The sequence below is a fragment of the Ochotona curzoniae genome, unplaced genomic scaffold (assembly GCF_017591425.1).
Source record: "Ochotona curzoniae isolate NIBS_2020 unplaced genomic scaffold, NIBS_Ocur_1.0 contig_2699, whole genome shotgun sequence".
In the NCBI taxonomy this organism is placed as follows: domain Eukaryota; kingdom Metazoa; phylum Chordata; class Mammalia; order Lagomorpha; family Ochotonidae; genus Ochotona; species Ochotona curzoniae.
The window spans coordinates 5,429,209-5,444,942 of NW_024465561.1; the positions used below are offsets into that span (position 1 = coordinate 5,429,209).

At 56.4% G+C, this 15,734-nt stretch overlaps 2 protein-coding genes across 3 annotated transcripts; both read right to left on the reverse strand.

The window, feature by feature from the left end:
* Positions 1 to 1,873: 1,873 nt before the first annotated feature.
* Positions 1,874 to 3,551, reverse strand: TMEM147 (transmembrane protein 147). Of its 2 annotated transcripts, XM_040976656.1 has the most exons (7): positions 3,396 to 3,551; positions 3,250 to 3,319; positions 2,802 to 2,861; positions 2,586 to 2,722; positions 2,389 to 2,473; positions 2,163 to 2,284; positions 1,874 to 2,075 (listed from the first exon to the last, which is right to left on the reverse strand). In XM_040976656.1, exons 1-7 carry the CDS (start codon positions 3,470 to 3,472, stop codon positions 1,952 to 1,954), a joined length of 675 nt encoding a protein of 224 aa, XP_040832590.1. In that variant the 5' UTR covers positions 3,473 to 3,551; the 3' UTR covers positions 1,874 to 1,951. The 2 variants fall into 2 exon arrangements, with proteins under 2 accessions (XP_040832590.1, XP_040832591.1); XM_040976657.1 differs by lacking the exons at positions 2,389 to 2,473; positions 2,586 to 2,722.
* A 178-nt stretch (positions 3,552 to 3,729) lies between these two features.
* GAPDHS (glyceraldehyde-3-phosphate dehydrogenase, spermatogenic) lies at positions 3,730 to 12,525 on the reverse strand. The gene is made up of 11 exons (XM_040976658.1): positions 12,399 to 12,525; positions 10,821 to 10,983; positions 9,665 to 9,761; positions 9,425 to 9,531; positions 6,543 to 6,633; positions 6,346 to 6,464; positions 5,969 to 6,050; positions 5,534 to 5,685; positions 5,229 to 5,391; positions 4,033 to 4,130; positions 3,730 to 3,947 (listed from the first exon to the last, which is right to left on the reverse strand). The coding sequence occupies exons 1-11, from the start codon at positions 12,463 to 12,465 to the stop codon at positions 3,875 to 3,877; spliced, it is 1,212 nt and encodes a 403-aa protein (XP_040832592.1). The 5' UTR covers positions 12,466 to 12,525; the 3' UTR covers positions 3,730 to 3,874.
* Positions 12,526 to 15,734: the final 3,209 nt, after the last annotated feature.

A 15,734-nucleotide genomic window follows, 5' to 3' on the forward strand; every position in this document is an offset into this window, starting at 1 on the left:
GGCCTCTGCATTATGCCCTGGACTTGTCCCAACAGCATCTCCTACTTCTTGGGAAATGTGCTCCCAAGTGTGCTGCCACAGATTCCTTGTCCCTTTCTTCTCTGTCCTCTCCATAGTGTTCCCTGTTGATTTTTTAAAAGGCCCACTGCCTATCCACTTGGCTCCTAGCCACTCTTTTTTCCTGCCCCCACCAGTTTGGCTTGTGCCCAGCCCTGACCTCTAAACTTCCCCACACAACAGTCCCGAAGAGCCCGGGGATCTCAAATCTTACCTTGGCCTATAACCTCCTAAGCTGTTGCAGTTCCCACAGCCTCAGACAGCCTTCATAGCTGTGGCTTGGCCCTTGCCCCCTCTGCAGCGTCACAAGCTCTTCTGCATTTGATCTTAGTTCTGAACTCATCCCAGTTGGCCCTTATGGCTCCCGGGAAGGCCAGGCTTGGGTTTGGCCCTTAAGACCTTTACACCTGCCTCCAGGCCAGGTCAGGCAGCTTCTCCGGTTCCCCATTAAGTCTGTGTTTTCCATCATAACCCAGAATGCTGATGCCTGGCTCGTGCCAGTCCCACTGCTGCCGTCTTCACCTGTCACAGGTTGGGTACTGTGACCCAGCTCATCCTCCCGCCCAGGTTCTCTGCTTCTCTGTGGTCATTCTGACCTCTGCTCCTACCACCTCACTCTAACCACTCATTCCTCTCCCTGAGCCCTCTTCCCTGTAAGCTGGGGTTCAACTTTGTCTTGTCCCAGGAAGCATCTGGGTGGGAGAACGCAATTCCACCATGTCCCTACTCAGATGGGTGGTAGGAGGGCCGACCAGCCACTTCCTTTCCACACCACTGCCCTGATCACCCCCACCACTCCCAGGCTACAAGCTGCCCACAGAATCTTAGTTTAGACCAGTGTAAAAGCCAGGGGCCACGTGGCACCTACCCCGCCTGAGGGGAAACACCCCTTCCATGAATGAGGCTGTCATAGCAGAATGGAGCAGAGCTGTTCTTGGCGCAGTAACCTGGAGGGGGCAGGAGGAAGGGGAAAAGTGTCCACTGGGGACACTACAGACAAGGAACACCTCCTGAACGGGTGGGGTGCGCGTCAGGGTGGAGCAGAAGTAGGGCAAGACCTCGCTTTGGACGCAGTTCCTTGAGCAGATGGAGAGAATGGAGAGAATGGGGTCTGCTGGGCCAGGGAGGACTGGGAGAAGGGGCGGAAGAAAGGAAGGGGACATTAGGAGCAGGCCAGATGGCTAGTTTGCGTACCCTGCTGCTGCAGTGGCTGCAGCTGTTGGCTCAGGGAAGGCCTCAGCCCAGATTGAATCTGAGAACCAGAGAACCAAGTTCAAGCCCAGAGGTGAAGGCTGCAGTCCACAGCTCTGACTGTGCGCTGTCCTGCAGTCAGAGTGGTAAGCCATGTAGCTGGGCAGATCACCCCAGGGAGTTGTCCCAGAGAGACCAAGGACAGGACCAAAGGTCAAGTAGTTATTGAGGAACCACAAATGGCTGTGGGCACAGGTCACCCAGGAAGACAAGGCTCCAGGACCCCCCGGCCACCAGGAAGATGTCGCATCCGAGTGGACGCTTGGCTTAGGAGTTCAGGAGATGTCCACCAGCTGGGGAAGTGCCACATGGAGGCCGTCAACAGAGGAGGAGCAGCCCCCACGAGCTGTCTCTGGGATTCCAGCTGCCCTCTGCCTCTTTCCCAAGGACCTGACCTCTCTACAGCTGAGCCCATCCACTGCTTTGGGGAAACCAGGGGCCCAGGGACTGCTCTCAGCACAGACCAAAGCAGCAGGCTAGCCAGCCACTCCGTGGGCCTCTTCCCAAAGCTTGAACGAAGGCCTCTGAGACCCAGGGGGCCGAGAGAGAAAACAGAGGCAACAACCAGGTTTCAAATACTATTTACTCCCCTATAATCCAGAGGAGGCAGGGAGGTGGTGTGTCCGTGTTCAGGAGTCCAGGCCTAGGAGTGCACGTTGACCACGGCGACATACAGGCCCAACGTGCTGAGGGCCAGCAGCCCAGTCACCACAGCCCGGGCCAGCAGGGCCGTCCAACTGCCCAGGGAGCAGAGGTGGACGAAAGTCCTGCAGGACAAACATCACAATGAGGGGAGAGGATGAGAAAACCTAACCCTGTTTGCACCCAGCCTCACACCCCTCCCCGGGGCTCACTCCATGACGAAGGCCTTGTAGACGCTAAGGAACATGAGCAGGAGGACGGCTGGCCGGAAGGTGTGGTAGAGATCATAACGTGTGATCATCCAGACCTGGGCGGATGCCACGATGTAGTGGACCTGCAGAAGGCAGCGGGTTGGCCAGGCTTCGGGCAGGAGCTGTAGCACTGGCAGCAGAGGTGTGTGTGTGTGTAGGGTGGTGGGGAGAGACATGGGCTGCCTACCAGACTGATGTTGGAGTCGATACTCATCTGGATGTACTTCCAGTCAAACTCGATGCCTCGGGCTCCGACCCAGAGGGGGATGCAGCTAAGGTGGAGGGGCGGGGGAATTCTTTAGCACCTAGACACCCTCTAGCACCCCGGGGGAACCCAGGCGTCCCTCTGCTGGAGTCCAACTCCAGGCCACATATGGCACCCACCGGGACATAATGAGTTCAGCGGTGGCCCAGCCCAGGGCAGCAACCATGATCTTGTACTCCCCTTTGCCTGCGTTCCTGGACATGACAAGGTTTAGGCCTATGAGGTCGGCCACATCAACACTGGCCTTCATGAACTCCTGTGGGTCAGGAAGAGCTGGGTAAGCATGGGGGTGGCCCTGGCTCCTGCCCTCCCAACCCTGGCCGCGTACTACTCACCCCAATGAAGTCATAGATGCCGCCCTCCCAGGTGGGAAAGAATGTGGCTAGGAACAGCATCTGGGAAGTTTGGAAAGCCGAGGGGTCACCTTGAGGTTAGGCGTGCTGGGTCCCTTGTGGGAAATGGGTGTGCATGGGTTGGGGTAGCAAATTGAGGTCTAGGGGCCTTCTGGGAGAGAGGGTTTCTGAGGGCAGCACAATCATAGAACTGGGGGAGACGGTGTTTCTTGATGTGCCTGGAAGTTTCTCTTCTGTAGTGACCACAGGTAATCTGAATCAGCCCAGGAGCGGCTGGAGCGGCCACCCAGGGACACACCTTGCTCTCGACTTCACCAGAGGAGCCAAGCACTGTGGTGATCGCTCTGCACCCCGCAGCCCTCGGCAGGTGTCCCGGGGCACGCAGCAGTGCCCGGGAGCCCAGGCACGTGGGCTTCGGGCGCTCCCTCACCTTGCATAGCTGCACGAAGAGGTAGGTGACTCCGGCCTGGACACATTTCCAGAAGGCGTTGTACTCTGACCTGGAGAAGCAGGTGGTGAGGGGGTCGGCCCTGCCCCGCGCCCTCTCCACCCCGCACACGCCTGCCCCGCACTCACAGGCCGCTGCACTTGTACGTGATGAAATAGGGGAAGTAGGCGAGAGCGAAGCAGTTCCCGAAGTGGAATAAGGTCATGATGCCGGCGGGCGCGGGTCCTCACCGGCTCCTCACCTCCGCCGGCACCCCGGGACCCGACGCCCACCTGTCCGGCCGCGGCCCGCGCGCGGCCTTCTGGGAGCGGTAGTCCCAGCTCCTGGCGTCGCGCGCGGTGACGTCAGAGCGCCCGCGCTCGCACTGTGGGGCCCGGTGCTCGAGCCATGGTGGTTCCGGTCCCCAATTTCTGGTTGGATCCCCGCTGCGGCCGGCACAGACACATGGGGCGACAGCAATGAGCACCTGCTTTTTATTTCATCGCGGACCTAGCGGGACCAGGCCCTCTCGCTGGGAGCCCTACTTCCCCGGGGAGCCCGGGGTGAGAGCGAGGTGAGGGTTCGAGTCCAGGAGGAGTACAGGGAAGCGAAGGGGAGCCTGCCCGCTTCAGTTGTCTCGGCTGTACATGTAGCGGAGGAGGTCTACCACCCGGTGACTGTAGCCGAACTCGTTGTCGTACCTGTGGGGAGGAAGGTGGTTAGGCATGGGGCTCCCGCGCGGCCATCGCCCCCTCCAGGATCCCCGCACAGATCTCCAGCCCGTACCAGGAAACGAGTTTCACGAAGTTATCGTTGAGCGAAATGCCTGCCTTGGCATCGAAGATGGACGAGTGGTGGTCTCCCACGAAATCGGTGGACACAACCTGGGAGCCAGGGCAGGGAGTCAGATGGGTCAGTAGGCGGAGCGGAGTGCCGGCACGTTGTCCATCCTAACATCTCGTATTTGATAGAGTCCTCGGGGGTACAGGGTGTGACCAAGGCCGAGGAAGGCTCTCCCTGAGCGGGGACACACACTGCAGGCCACCCGAGGCCTCACCAGGGGCTGCCAATTGGTGTCTGCGGCGGGCAGGCTTGGAAATCCCTCTCTGAAGGTTGGCCCTGAGCCTGTGTGTGGTTATAGCTCAGGTCGTCCCTCAGTACCGCGTCTGAGGTGGAGGGGCCCTGAGGGTTTTTGTGCTACCCTGGCTGAAGATCCCAGGAGGGTGTTCGGCTGTGCAGTAGGTAGATTTTTAGGAGGATTCCCTCCTTTGAGACGCAGACGACACACCCATCTGCCAGTTTACTCCCTAGAGCAGGTCTCCTGCTTGAATGCCAGGCATCCAGTCCCTTTGGATCCCTGTATTAGCAGGAAATTGGCCTTAGGCAGCCAGGCAGTGGGGACATCGTTAGCAGCTTGCTGCTGGGGCTCAACACTTGTCCTGCAGAAACAGTGATCCCATTAAGACAGGAGCACCTCGTGGCAGTGACAGTAGACCCACAGGGACAAGAGATATCAACAGCGGCGACGCATCTGATGGTGACGTGCACGCTTTCTGGGGAAGGCACCTGGCCCTGGCCTGGCTCCAAGCAGATGTTGAAGAAAGTGGGTGCTGCTGCCATCTGCCCATTACTGCACTGAGCTGGCCCTGGGCAGGTGGCCGCAGGTCCAGAAATACAAGAACACCCTGCAAGTTCCTGCTTTCCTGTAGTGCACGTGCCAGCCAGCAATGACTATGAAATATCTCAAGAAGTCTTTCTGAAGGGCACACTGGTGGGGTGGGACTGGAGTAGACCCTTGCAGGAAGTGGGGTAGACTTGTAGCTCCCCAGAGGTGGGGGAAGCTTTCAGATTTCAGGAACTGCTAGCACAAAGACCTACACACACAGCCATGACACCCCTGCTGTTCTCTTGGGACCTGCCTGGCAGGTGGTAGCCACACCACCCCCCTCCTCTCTACTGGGCTGCTTGTTCTTAGCCTCTACCTCATCTTCAGTGTAGGCAAGGATGCCAGCCATGGACCCCTTGGCTGCTGCTTTCACAGCATCCTTGATGGCTGAGTAAGAGGTAGGCTGGGCCAGGCGGCATGTCAGGTCCACAACAGACACGTTTGGAGTTGGCACTCGGAATGCCATTCCTGTGAGTTTCCTGCAGAATTCCACATCAGAGGCACAAGTCAGAACCTAGGGCATTGGCTCTTCCCCTTGCCTTGGGATGCAGCCAGCCTCTGCTTCCCACTAAGGCTTGAGGCCCAGTCCAGCTTCCAGCCTCCTGTCCCCTGTTGTCCTACCCTTTGAGCTCTGGGATCACTTTGCCCACAGCACTGGCAGCCCCCGTGGAGGCTGGGATGATGTTCTGGTGGGCACCGCGTCCATCTCGCCAGGCCTTCTTGGACGGCCCATCCACTGTCTTCTGGGTGGCCGTGTAGGAATGGATTGTGGTCTTGGAGAAGAAGAGGGCCACAGTGAGGACCTCCTGTTCTTAAGCTCCCCTACCTCCTTCTGCCAGCACTGAGAAGTGTAGCATAGGTGTGGAAACTGTTGGGGTCACCACCATAGACCCCAGCAGGGCCACGTGCAGGGAGGACAGTTGTCCACCTGTGGTCTGCCTCCTCCCTCTGCTAAGCAGCCTTACTGTAAAAGCTGTAGCCTGAGCAAGGGCCAGGAAGGGAGAGGCTGTGTTCCCCTGCCATCCCTCCTGCCTCAGACCCTCAATGGAAACTCACCATGAGCCCTTCCACAATGCCAAATCGCTCATGGATGACCTTGGCGAGGGGGGCCAGGCAGTTGGTAGTGCAGGATGCATTGCTGAAATGACCAGGGCATGCAGACCCCCCTGTGATGTGAATCACGGAGTTGTCCCTCCCCACCTCCTGCCAACCCTCGTGGTGTACACTCACACTGCACTGTGGGGAAGGACAGGACGGGGCTGGGAGGAACCCGTGGAGGAAGACTGGTGTGAAGATGGCACCAGGGGTGCATGCCAATGGGGAGGGGGAGCCCCCAGCCTACCCCGGAGGTGTGTACCACTGGGGAGAGAGCCCTTCATGCCCATGTTCCACAGGTGGGCATGCATGACTTCCAGGATGCAGCTGCCCATTACCTGACGATGTTCATGGAGCCAGGGTTGTAGTTATTTTCGTTGACACCCATGACAAACATGGGTGCATCAGGTGACGGTGCTGAGATGACCACTCGCTGAGCACCTGCATTGATGTGTGCCTAGGGAGCGAGCTCAGGTGTCAGGGACTCGGGGGGATGGTCAGCCCCACTGGCCCTGGGCACGCACCACCCACTTACCGAAGCAGCTTCTAGGGAGAGGTACACGCCTGTGGACTCCACTACGTAGGGGCTCCCAACAGACTTCCAGGGGATCTCCTTGGGCTCCTTGCTGTGGGGGGTGACATGGCTGTCAGTCTCCCAGCACAGGCCTTGCCTTCCAAGCCCAGCCTTCATTGTGGGAAGGCTGATCAGCTGCCTTCTTGCCTGGCCTGCACCACCCGCTTCTCCCCCCACAAACACACACCTTCCCCAATGAAGCAGGTGGTAGTACCTCTGCTGGCCTTGCTGCCCCTGTGTGGCCCACCTTCCCCTACTTAACTCCACTCGCCCGGCCCTGCTATGCTCAGTGACAGGCCGCGTCCCTGCCAACAACAGCCCCAAGGGTAGACCCTTGCTACATAAGCTGCCTAGCCAGACATGGACCCTGCTGTGGTGGTGACCTGCCTAACTGCTTTCTGGTCTCCAGCCCTGGCAGCCCCACTTGTCACCACCACTCAGTTCCTGCAACAGCAGCCTGCTGCCCAGGGTCAGAAAACACAAGATGACATAGCTTGGTTCCAAGAGCAGCTCTCTGGAGAGGCCCGAGACAGCGTCAGGGCCGACAGGCAGGCCGGGGCTGGCAGCTGACAAAGTAGAGAGGCTTTTTGCAGGCTGTTTTCTAAGTCTGTACCTGCATTTGATGTTGTTACCCAGGTTTGTACCTGTACGATAGGAACCATCTAGCAAAGGAGCCCATGGTGATCCCTGTGCTGGTCTTCCTCCTTCACAGAGCCTGTCACAGGCAGTAGGGCCACTGGCCTCTGTCTCCTTGTCTGCTGCTGGTTTTTCTCCTTTTCCACTGAGCCTGCTTCCCCACAGGGCTCCTGTCATTGTGGGTTCTAAAAACCGGGCCATTTTGTGCCTGCTTCTTGCTGCTGTATGCCATGTTCCCACTGTTTGTTGGATCTGCTTGAAGCTCATCAGTACCCCTGAGAGGCAGTGTTGTCAGGGTGAGGTGAGGAGGAAGGGGCAGGGGCATGGGGATGCAGTGCTGAACTGGCGTCTCCTCCTCTCCCTGGACTGCTGCAGGCAGCATTCCCTCTCCCTGTGTTCTGCCTCATCTGTCTACACTGCTCATCAGCCGGCCCAGGCAGCTCTCACCAGTGTCTCCACCCCCTGCCTTCTGGGCTGGGGACACATCAACAAATCCCCCTGTAGCAAATGCTGAGTTCCCTCCCACCACAGGGCTGTTTTCAGAGCTCCTTTCATTCATTCATCCTTCAAGGAAGTACCGAGGTTCTACCAGGGGACAGGCTGGTAGCTGCCAGTACCAAAGCAACAGGGCGAGTTCACTGCAAGGGGGCCACAGCCTGGTAGAACTGCCCACAGGGAGAGTTCCACAGCCTGAGAACTCCCACTCATGGGCCCAGCTGCTGCTGTGCAGGGCGTGATCGTCCTCCCACCAGACAGGTGGTGAGGCTCTGCCAAATTTGGTCCTCTGCCCAGGGTCGTCCAACTAGGAAGGGGTAAAGGACACAAGAACAATGTGACTCATATTGAGAATGATGGGGGTGCAGCACTTGGCATGGTCTAGAGAAGGCAGCGCACGTGCGTGTGGACTGGGCTGGGAAGGGGACAGCCGCATGTGGCAGGAGCAACAGTGCCCAGGCTGAGATGAGGAAGGACATGGGGCAGCTGAGCAGCTACCAGGCTGCTGGACTTGGTTCTGGCATGTGATTTCAATGCAAGGCAGCAGCTGCACCCCTCTTCACTGATTTCAGACCCCAGATCTTTTCACCTGCTCCCTGCCCTCATCCCACTCACTTCACCAGAGCCCTCCCTCCCTGGCAAGTACAAGGAGGGGCCATTTGGAGCAGTGCAAAGGGTTCTAGAGGGTGCCTGTGTGAGTGCACTGCCAGGGGACCAGCAGTGGCCAGCATCTTGTATCAGAAAGGTAAGGCGAGCTTAATGATTCCCATTTATAAATTAGAACTGCTTTTGGTATCTTTGACATTTTCATATCTGAAACATAAATGTGTAGCATGACTGCTCTTGGAGGTGCTGTCAGCAATGGCATGGAATGGGCGCCAAGAGTTGACATGGTTCCGGGTCCCTGGAGGGGACAGTCACAGAGGAGACTCTGTGAGGTACACAGTGCAAGGGACCCTTGTGCAGCTGTCAAGAGTCAAGCTGTGGACTCGCTAAGTTGATCTGCCTAGGAAGAAGCGTGCAAGTGTGCTCAATAAAAAGTGCTCCCGAGGGGCTGGTGTGGTGGTAACTATCCCCTAGGAGTGTCAGTTCAAAGTTGTCATTTAGACTCGCCTCGCCTCGCCTCGCCTCGCCTCGCCTCTCCTCCTCTCCTCTCCTCTCCTCTCCTCTCCTCTCCTCTCCTCTCCTCTCCCCTTCCCTCCCCTCCCCCCTCCCCTCCCCTCCCCTCCCTTCTCCTCTCCTTTCTCCTCTCCTCTCCTCTCCTCTCCTCTCCTCTCCTCTCCTCTCCTCTCCTCTCCTCTCCTCTCCTCTCCCTCTCCCTCTCCTCTCCCCTCTCCTCCTCTCCTCTCCTCTCCCCTCCTCTCCTCTCCTCTCCTCTCTTCCTCTCTTCTCTCCTCCCCTCCCCTTCCTTCCGTCCTCCTTTCCTTCCTCTCTTCCCTTCCCTCCCCTCCTTCCCTCCCTTCTTTCCTCTCCTCCCTCCCCTCCCTCCCCTCCCACCCACCTTCCCTCCTCTCCCTTCTCTCCCTTCCTCCTTTTTTTTTTTTTTTTTGAAGTATTCTAGAGGGCAACAGAGTTTTTTCTAGGAGCCATTCAGGGGGCCGAGACCTCTGAACAAGGCCTTCAGTAAACTAGCCTCCGGCTGCAGGCACAGTTTATGGATATGAGCCCCAAGGAGAGGATGGAGGTCCAGCTACATCAGAGGCTGGTCTTACCACTGGTACACGGTGATCTCATTGTTGTCTACCACCAGGCGTCCATTCTTGTATTGCACGCTTCCCTTGTACCGGCCGTGTGTGGAGTCATACTTAAACATGTACACCTGCAGGAGATGGAGTGGCGGCTGGCCTCAGAATGGCAGAGCAACAGCTCTGGAGAGAGAACCCCACCTCCCTCGGGCTTCCTGAGCCCCGCCCCCAGCCCTGGCTTGTCCCCTGTCCCTGCCCAAGGCTCACCATGTATTCCGGGTCGATGAATGGATCATTTATGGCCACCACTCTAACACCCTTTTCCAGGCATGCGCGCAGCACCAGACGACCAATACGTCCGAATCTGACCAGGGACAGGTAAAGAGAGGGATGGGAGAGGAAGAGGCAGTGGTGAGGTCATGATTCCAATGACCCCAGCAAATTGCTCCTGCAAATTGAATTCCCTTGGTGAAGTATTAAGAGGGTGGGAGCATAACTGCAGTGTGGAGGTGGGGGGTTGAAGGGTGGGATAGGGGTAGGATTGGGGGAAGTAATAAGGATTAGATAAAGTCAGGAATGCAGGCCCTCTTTGATACATTGGAGGCTTTGTGAGAGGAGCAGCAGCCTGAACTAACCAACTGCAAAGTCCCCAGTGGCAAGAGGGCCTCACCAGGTATGGCCCCTTAACCTCAGACTAGCCATCCTCCAGAGCCCCATCTGTGGTGTTGAGTTACAACAATAGGAAATGGGCTCAGGTAAGGAGGAGGGCTGGGTGGCATCCTCAGTCAGAAGGGAGGCCACCACTTCTGTGGGAGGGCCATCATCTCCTGTGCAGGTGGCTGTCCAGATGCTTAGTGACCTTTTCCTTCTGCCATCCCTTACTCCTGCATCTCAACCCTATAGCTGGAAGGGAATTTGAAAGCTTACCAGGTTGTCTCCTGAGACCCAGACTCTTTTGTCATAGTGGCCCAGACCCTGTCTGGCATCTACCTCTCCACCTTGCCTTCCCTTCCTGGCTCTGCACCAGCCATATGGACTTTCATGCTGGTCTTGAACTCACTGAACTTGCCTCCTCCAGCCCAGAACTCTCACTTGTCTCTGCCTCAGAGGCTTTTCCCAGCAAGGTGCACAGCTGGATGGCTTTTGTCACTCAGGCCTCATATGTCCTGTTGCTTCCCCAAGGCCTCTCCTGCCAACCCAGCTAATGCTGTCCTCCATGTCCAGCCTTGCTGTCTTCAGTCCAGCATGTGACACACATCACCAAGCCCTCTGGTTTCTGTGATCATTTTTCCTGTCCTCACTGCTGTGAGCTCTCTGCTTGCCATGCCTGCCTTGCTGTTTGTCCTGGGAGGGCAGAGCGAGCTCTGATGGTGAGAAATGTGGGGATGCTTTGGAAACAGTCCGTGGTCCAGTGCAGACTCACCCATTGATGCCGACCGTTAACTCCCGAATGCTAATCTTCTTCTGGGGAGGAGAGGTGGGAGGAAGGGGCGGTGGCTTCGGAGCTTCCTTAACTGGCTCCGGCACTGCTTCAGGCTTCGGCTCAGCTTCGATCCTGGGCTCAGGCGGAGGAGGGGGTCTGCTTACTGTAAGGGGGAAAGAGGTCAGTGAACTGCCCCCATCCAAGCCAGTGGTCCCCAAACTGTTCTGACGATACAGCTCAGCCAGGCCAGTGTCTGCTGAGACACATGTGACTTGGTGGATCTGTACAGAAGTGTAGGAAAGTGGGTGAAGGACACCGTTAGAACCAAAGGAGAGCCGGGGGGCTCCTGCCTCTGCAGGCACATGCTGATGCACCCACACACCCTTTTTAACACCTGTGCAGGGAGGATGCTTCCTAATACCTTCTGCAGGTGGAGGCAGAGCCAGGGGAGCCTGAGGGTTCGAGCTGGCTGCTAGCCCTGGCTCAGTCACCTGCTGCTGGGGATGGGGATTGTTGGTTCAGCATGTCCTAGAGCCACAGATAGCAGGTGGATTTAGTGAAGGAGGTGAGCAATTGGGTACTAAGCATTGAGGGGCCGAAGGGTGACTGGGAGTTGCTCTCAGCACAGATTCATAGAGATCCTGGAGCTAATGAGACTAGACACTGCGGGCCTTTGTCTTTTCTCATCTTTTCCTCATCAGACGGTGTGGCCTGAGGCCAGGCCAGTGATGTTTGCTGGAGCAGAGTGAGCTCACATAAGTGTTTGGGTTTATTGGCGGTAGTGACCCTGTCCTTATTGTGCCCTTGAGGATGTTTGCATCCCCGGAGGTTGTGTCTCGCTCTCATGGAGGCAGGACATTTATATAGCTGGGTTGGGAATGGAGGAAGGCTGTACTTCTGCAATTCCAGGAATGGGGGAAAATGGAGTGGAGTGGAGGGGGGCGAGGGAACTGGGAAGCAGGTTGCCCAGTGGCCGAGAGGAAGAGTCGGCAGGTCAGCAGCTTGGCTGAGACTCAGCAAAGTGGTTCACCCTCTTTTGATCTCTGGCGAACACCCTGGCTACACCTGGAGCATATGTCTCCCAAGTTATTGGCACTGTAGGGCCCACAGCACGGCTTTGGCAGTTTGCCAGCTCCCGGCTGTACCCAATCCGGGCAGAGCTGAGCCAGCACTCCAGTGGCCCCCAGTACCTGCAAGTCCCGCTTAACTTCTCCTGGCCAGCGCCCCGCCCTCCCCTCTGCGCTCCAGCTCCGGTCTCAGTCCCCGTGTCTGCCCTTCCCATCGCGTTGCAGCAGCACAGAGCAGACCCAGCCCCGGGATGGTGTGTTCCCATCGTCCTACCCACCAGCGTCAGAGAAACCACTGGGTGCGCAAACCCGGGGAGTGGGGCGGGGTAGGTAAGGTGGATGGGGGTGGAGGGTGGCAGCCAAGCGGCTCCTGCGCCTCCTGCTGGGTGGATGCAGCCAGCAGTGCGTAGGGAAAGGAGATCCCTCCACCCCGCAGGTCAGATGCGGCAGGAAGTGTGTTGCGACCGTCCCCTCTTCCCCTCCCCTGGATCCGCTCGGCAGCCTCCCTCACCTGGGCATGGCTGTCGCAGCAGCTGGACAACCGTAACATTGGTGAGAACGATGTCACGCTTCGACATGGCCTTCTAAGGTGTCATGGCCTAGCTGTTCCGGAATCTGCCGTGATGTTACTGAGGTGTGAGGGCGCCGGGGCTAGTGGGTCCTGAGCTTCTGGCCATGACGCCACACGATTGTGACGTCACAGAGAGGCGGTGTGCACGTGTGTGGACCAGAGGCACAGGGGCCTCCCCATGCCACCCCCATGGAGACGGGTGCCCTCCGCACGTGGTGCCACAAGGTTTCCAGGCCACTTGCTGGTGCCTGGATGCAATCCACTTCTTCACACCTCCCCTCCCCGACACACTGGCCCTGCAGAGCCCCCTGGGTTCCCTACACTGCCGCCTTTCCCAGAGAAGGCTTGCCATCAAAATTCCCTCCCTTTGTCCATCAGTTGGCACCCCTGGCCCCGATACTCCACAGTTCCTCTCTGTCTCCCAGGAATCTCTGACTTAGCACATTTCTCCCTGGAAATCATGCTTATTCATTTGTCTTCTTGTCAGTTGCCTCTGGGCGGGAAGGGACCTCCTCTATCCTTGCCACTTCTGTAATCCCACAGACCGGAAGCTTGTTTTTGGCACTAGAAGGGGCTTGCTCAATAAATACTCAAATGAATAAGTAGCCAATATCACCCCATCAGATTACCTCTGATCCCCAACTTTTAAAACACCCTATTCTTGTCCTTGTGTCTTTAGTTACTGCTCCCCTTGTTCCGTGTCTTCCCCTATGGGTTTCTGAGCACCCCAGGGGGAGTATTCCTGCCAGTTTCCTTCACCACTGTGCACCAGGCTTTTCCTAATGCTTGGAGACTAGCCTAGAGCCCAGTGGCTGTCTCCCCTATAGCCCAGGCGTGGGGGCTTGCCTGCACATCAATGATTCAGACTGGTTCTGATACACAGCTGTGACCAACACTTAGGGACTTAGGGAGGGTGGGGGCTCATGCTAGGAACGAGTCATCATCCTAGGGAGAGGGGTGGGTGTGAGGAGATGCAAAATGACATAACCATTTCTTTCCTGAGCCCCCGTGGGCATCCATTGGTCAAGCACCTGCTGTAGGTACAGGGTCAAGGGTGAAACCTGCCTGCTTGCAGGGACTGGGAGGGGAGGAGGGAGATGGAAATCAATGGGTGTTCAGACAAGCAGGACTCAGGACAGCAAGATCAACAAACAGGATGAACTAAAAGTGGAAACCACTTCATTATTGTTATTTTTTCTTTATTATTATTATCATTATCATTTTGTGATACAGCTCCATAGGCCCTGGGATTTTCCTATCCCCTCCCCCAGTTCCCTCCTCCCCCACCATTGAGTTTCCCTATTTTATTACTATAGTATAGTTCTTCATGAACAGTCATATGTTCATCCTTGTGGGCATGGACAATGGCAGAAAGTCCAGCATCCCATTGTCAAGATAACAGTTTCATTGGGAGTCCATCTCTGATCTGGAAGTAGAGATGCATACTGCATTGTATCCTCACATTTGGATATGATAGTCTCCATTACACATTTACTGTACATAGGGTTAGAGAGAAAGACTGTCAGACATAGTGCTCCCATTTCATTGTGTCCCTACCCAAATGCCTGCAATGGAAGGACTGGGCAAGGCTAAAGTCAGGGGCTAGAAACTCAATCCAGACATCTCACATGGTGGTTATGGACCCAATCACCTGAGCCTCCCAGGGTGTTCCAGCAACCAGAGGCTAGAGCTGGGAGTGAAGCCAGGATGAGCCCAGACAGTCTTGTCTGAGATATGGACTTCTTAACTGCTAAGGTCAATTGTCCCCCGCCCCCTCACCTTAAAAAAATCGATATTTGAAGGGCAGTGAGACAGACATAAAGAGATGGAGACAGAGGAGTAAATAAAGGCCAAGAAACTTTTCATGTGTGTAGTTGAGAAGAAAAAAAATCAGCACACATATAACCGAGATGGAAGTGGGGTTGGTTTGGGGCCACTTTGAAAAGCAGGATGCGGTTAGCATTTCTCTTTGAACATATAAGGGATAAAACTAGTGCAGGAGGAGACGGCAAATCTGGGTCAGATACAAGAGGAGAAGCAAGGCTGGTCTTCATGCTGGTGATGTAATCAGCAGCCCTGCTGGGAGCAAATCTTGACCATTCTGCATTAACTGATATGGGGTCTTGGCAGAGTTGGGCTGCCCCATTGCAGCCCTTAATGCGGGGAAGGTTATTAGGGCACTTAGGGTAGGGGCCCATGGTGGGGCCAGCAACTGTATGTTCTGGTGAAGCTTCCTCAACTCCTTGTAGGAAGCCAACGCAACCTTGTTCCCCAAAGCAGCAGAGGCTGGTCAAATCTGAGCCAATCTTAGTCATGGAAGCAGATGTCAAAGGCTTGAGTTAGAGAGTTACTAATGGGCACAGAAAGACTCATGTGTGCGAATGAGGCTTCCCAAAGAAGGACAATGGGGTAGAAGGGGAGAGGCAGAGGCGAAAAAGATGAGCTGCAGTGACTTCAAAGGGAGCCACCCCATGTGTGGACCTGGAAGCAGGTTGGGATTCCCAAACACCTCATCCTGCTCTCCTCCCAGGTGTCTCCTGACATGGGAACCTCCAGTATTGAGATGCCGGACAAGGGCAGAAAAACCACACCTGAGCTTGCCTGAGGATTTGGTTTTGTTTCTGAAGCATAAAATTGGAGAACAGAGCCACTGAGCTCACACTCGCTTAAGATGGCATGATTAGTCACCTTCTGACGGCAGAGCCCTGGTCTCTGGCCTGGGATGCCCAGTTCTGGGTGGCATCAAATGTCCAGAATCTAGGGTGGAGTCCTCTAAGGCGAGCACGTGGACCTTGGCACCTTGGTTTGGGCCAATCTGAAAACATGTGCGGATTCTCACCACACCTGGGCACCCACACACACATAACTCTGCCACCCCCAGGCGCTCACTCCCTGCTCATTCCTTCCTGCCTGGCCTTCCCGCCAATGATGCTATCCCCACTCCCTCTCTCAGTCTCACTCTTGGCATCAAAACCCAAATATCTTCCATTCCTGCACCCAACCATACCCGCCCATGGGCTCATGTTCCTCTGCTCTTAGCCTCGTTCCAAACTAGCCCCTAGGGAGATATGCCACCCACAAGCTTGCCAACTACCACCTGCCCTTTCAACTGCCATTCAGGACCAGGCTTGTGGCTATCTGCCTCTTTAGCCTGGGCCACTATGGCAGTATGTGGGGGCTTCAGGTTAGGGCATTGGGGGCCCCAGAGGAAGAAGGGAGGAGGACAGGAAGGATGAGCTCCTGGCCCCTAGCCCATATTCTGGCTAACAGCTTCCT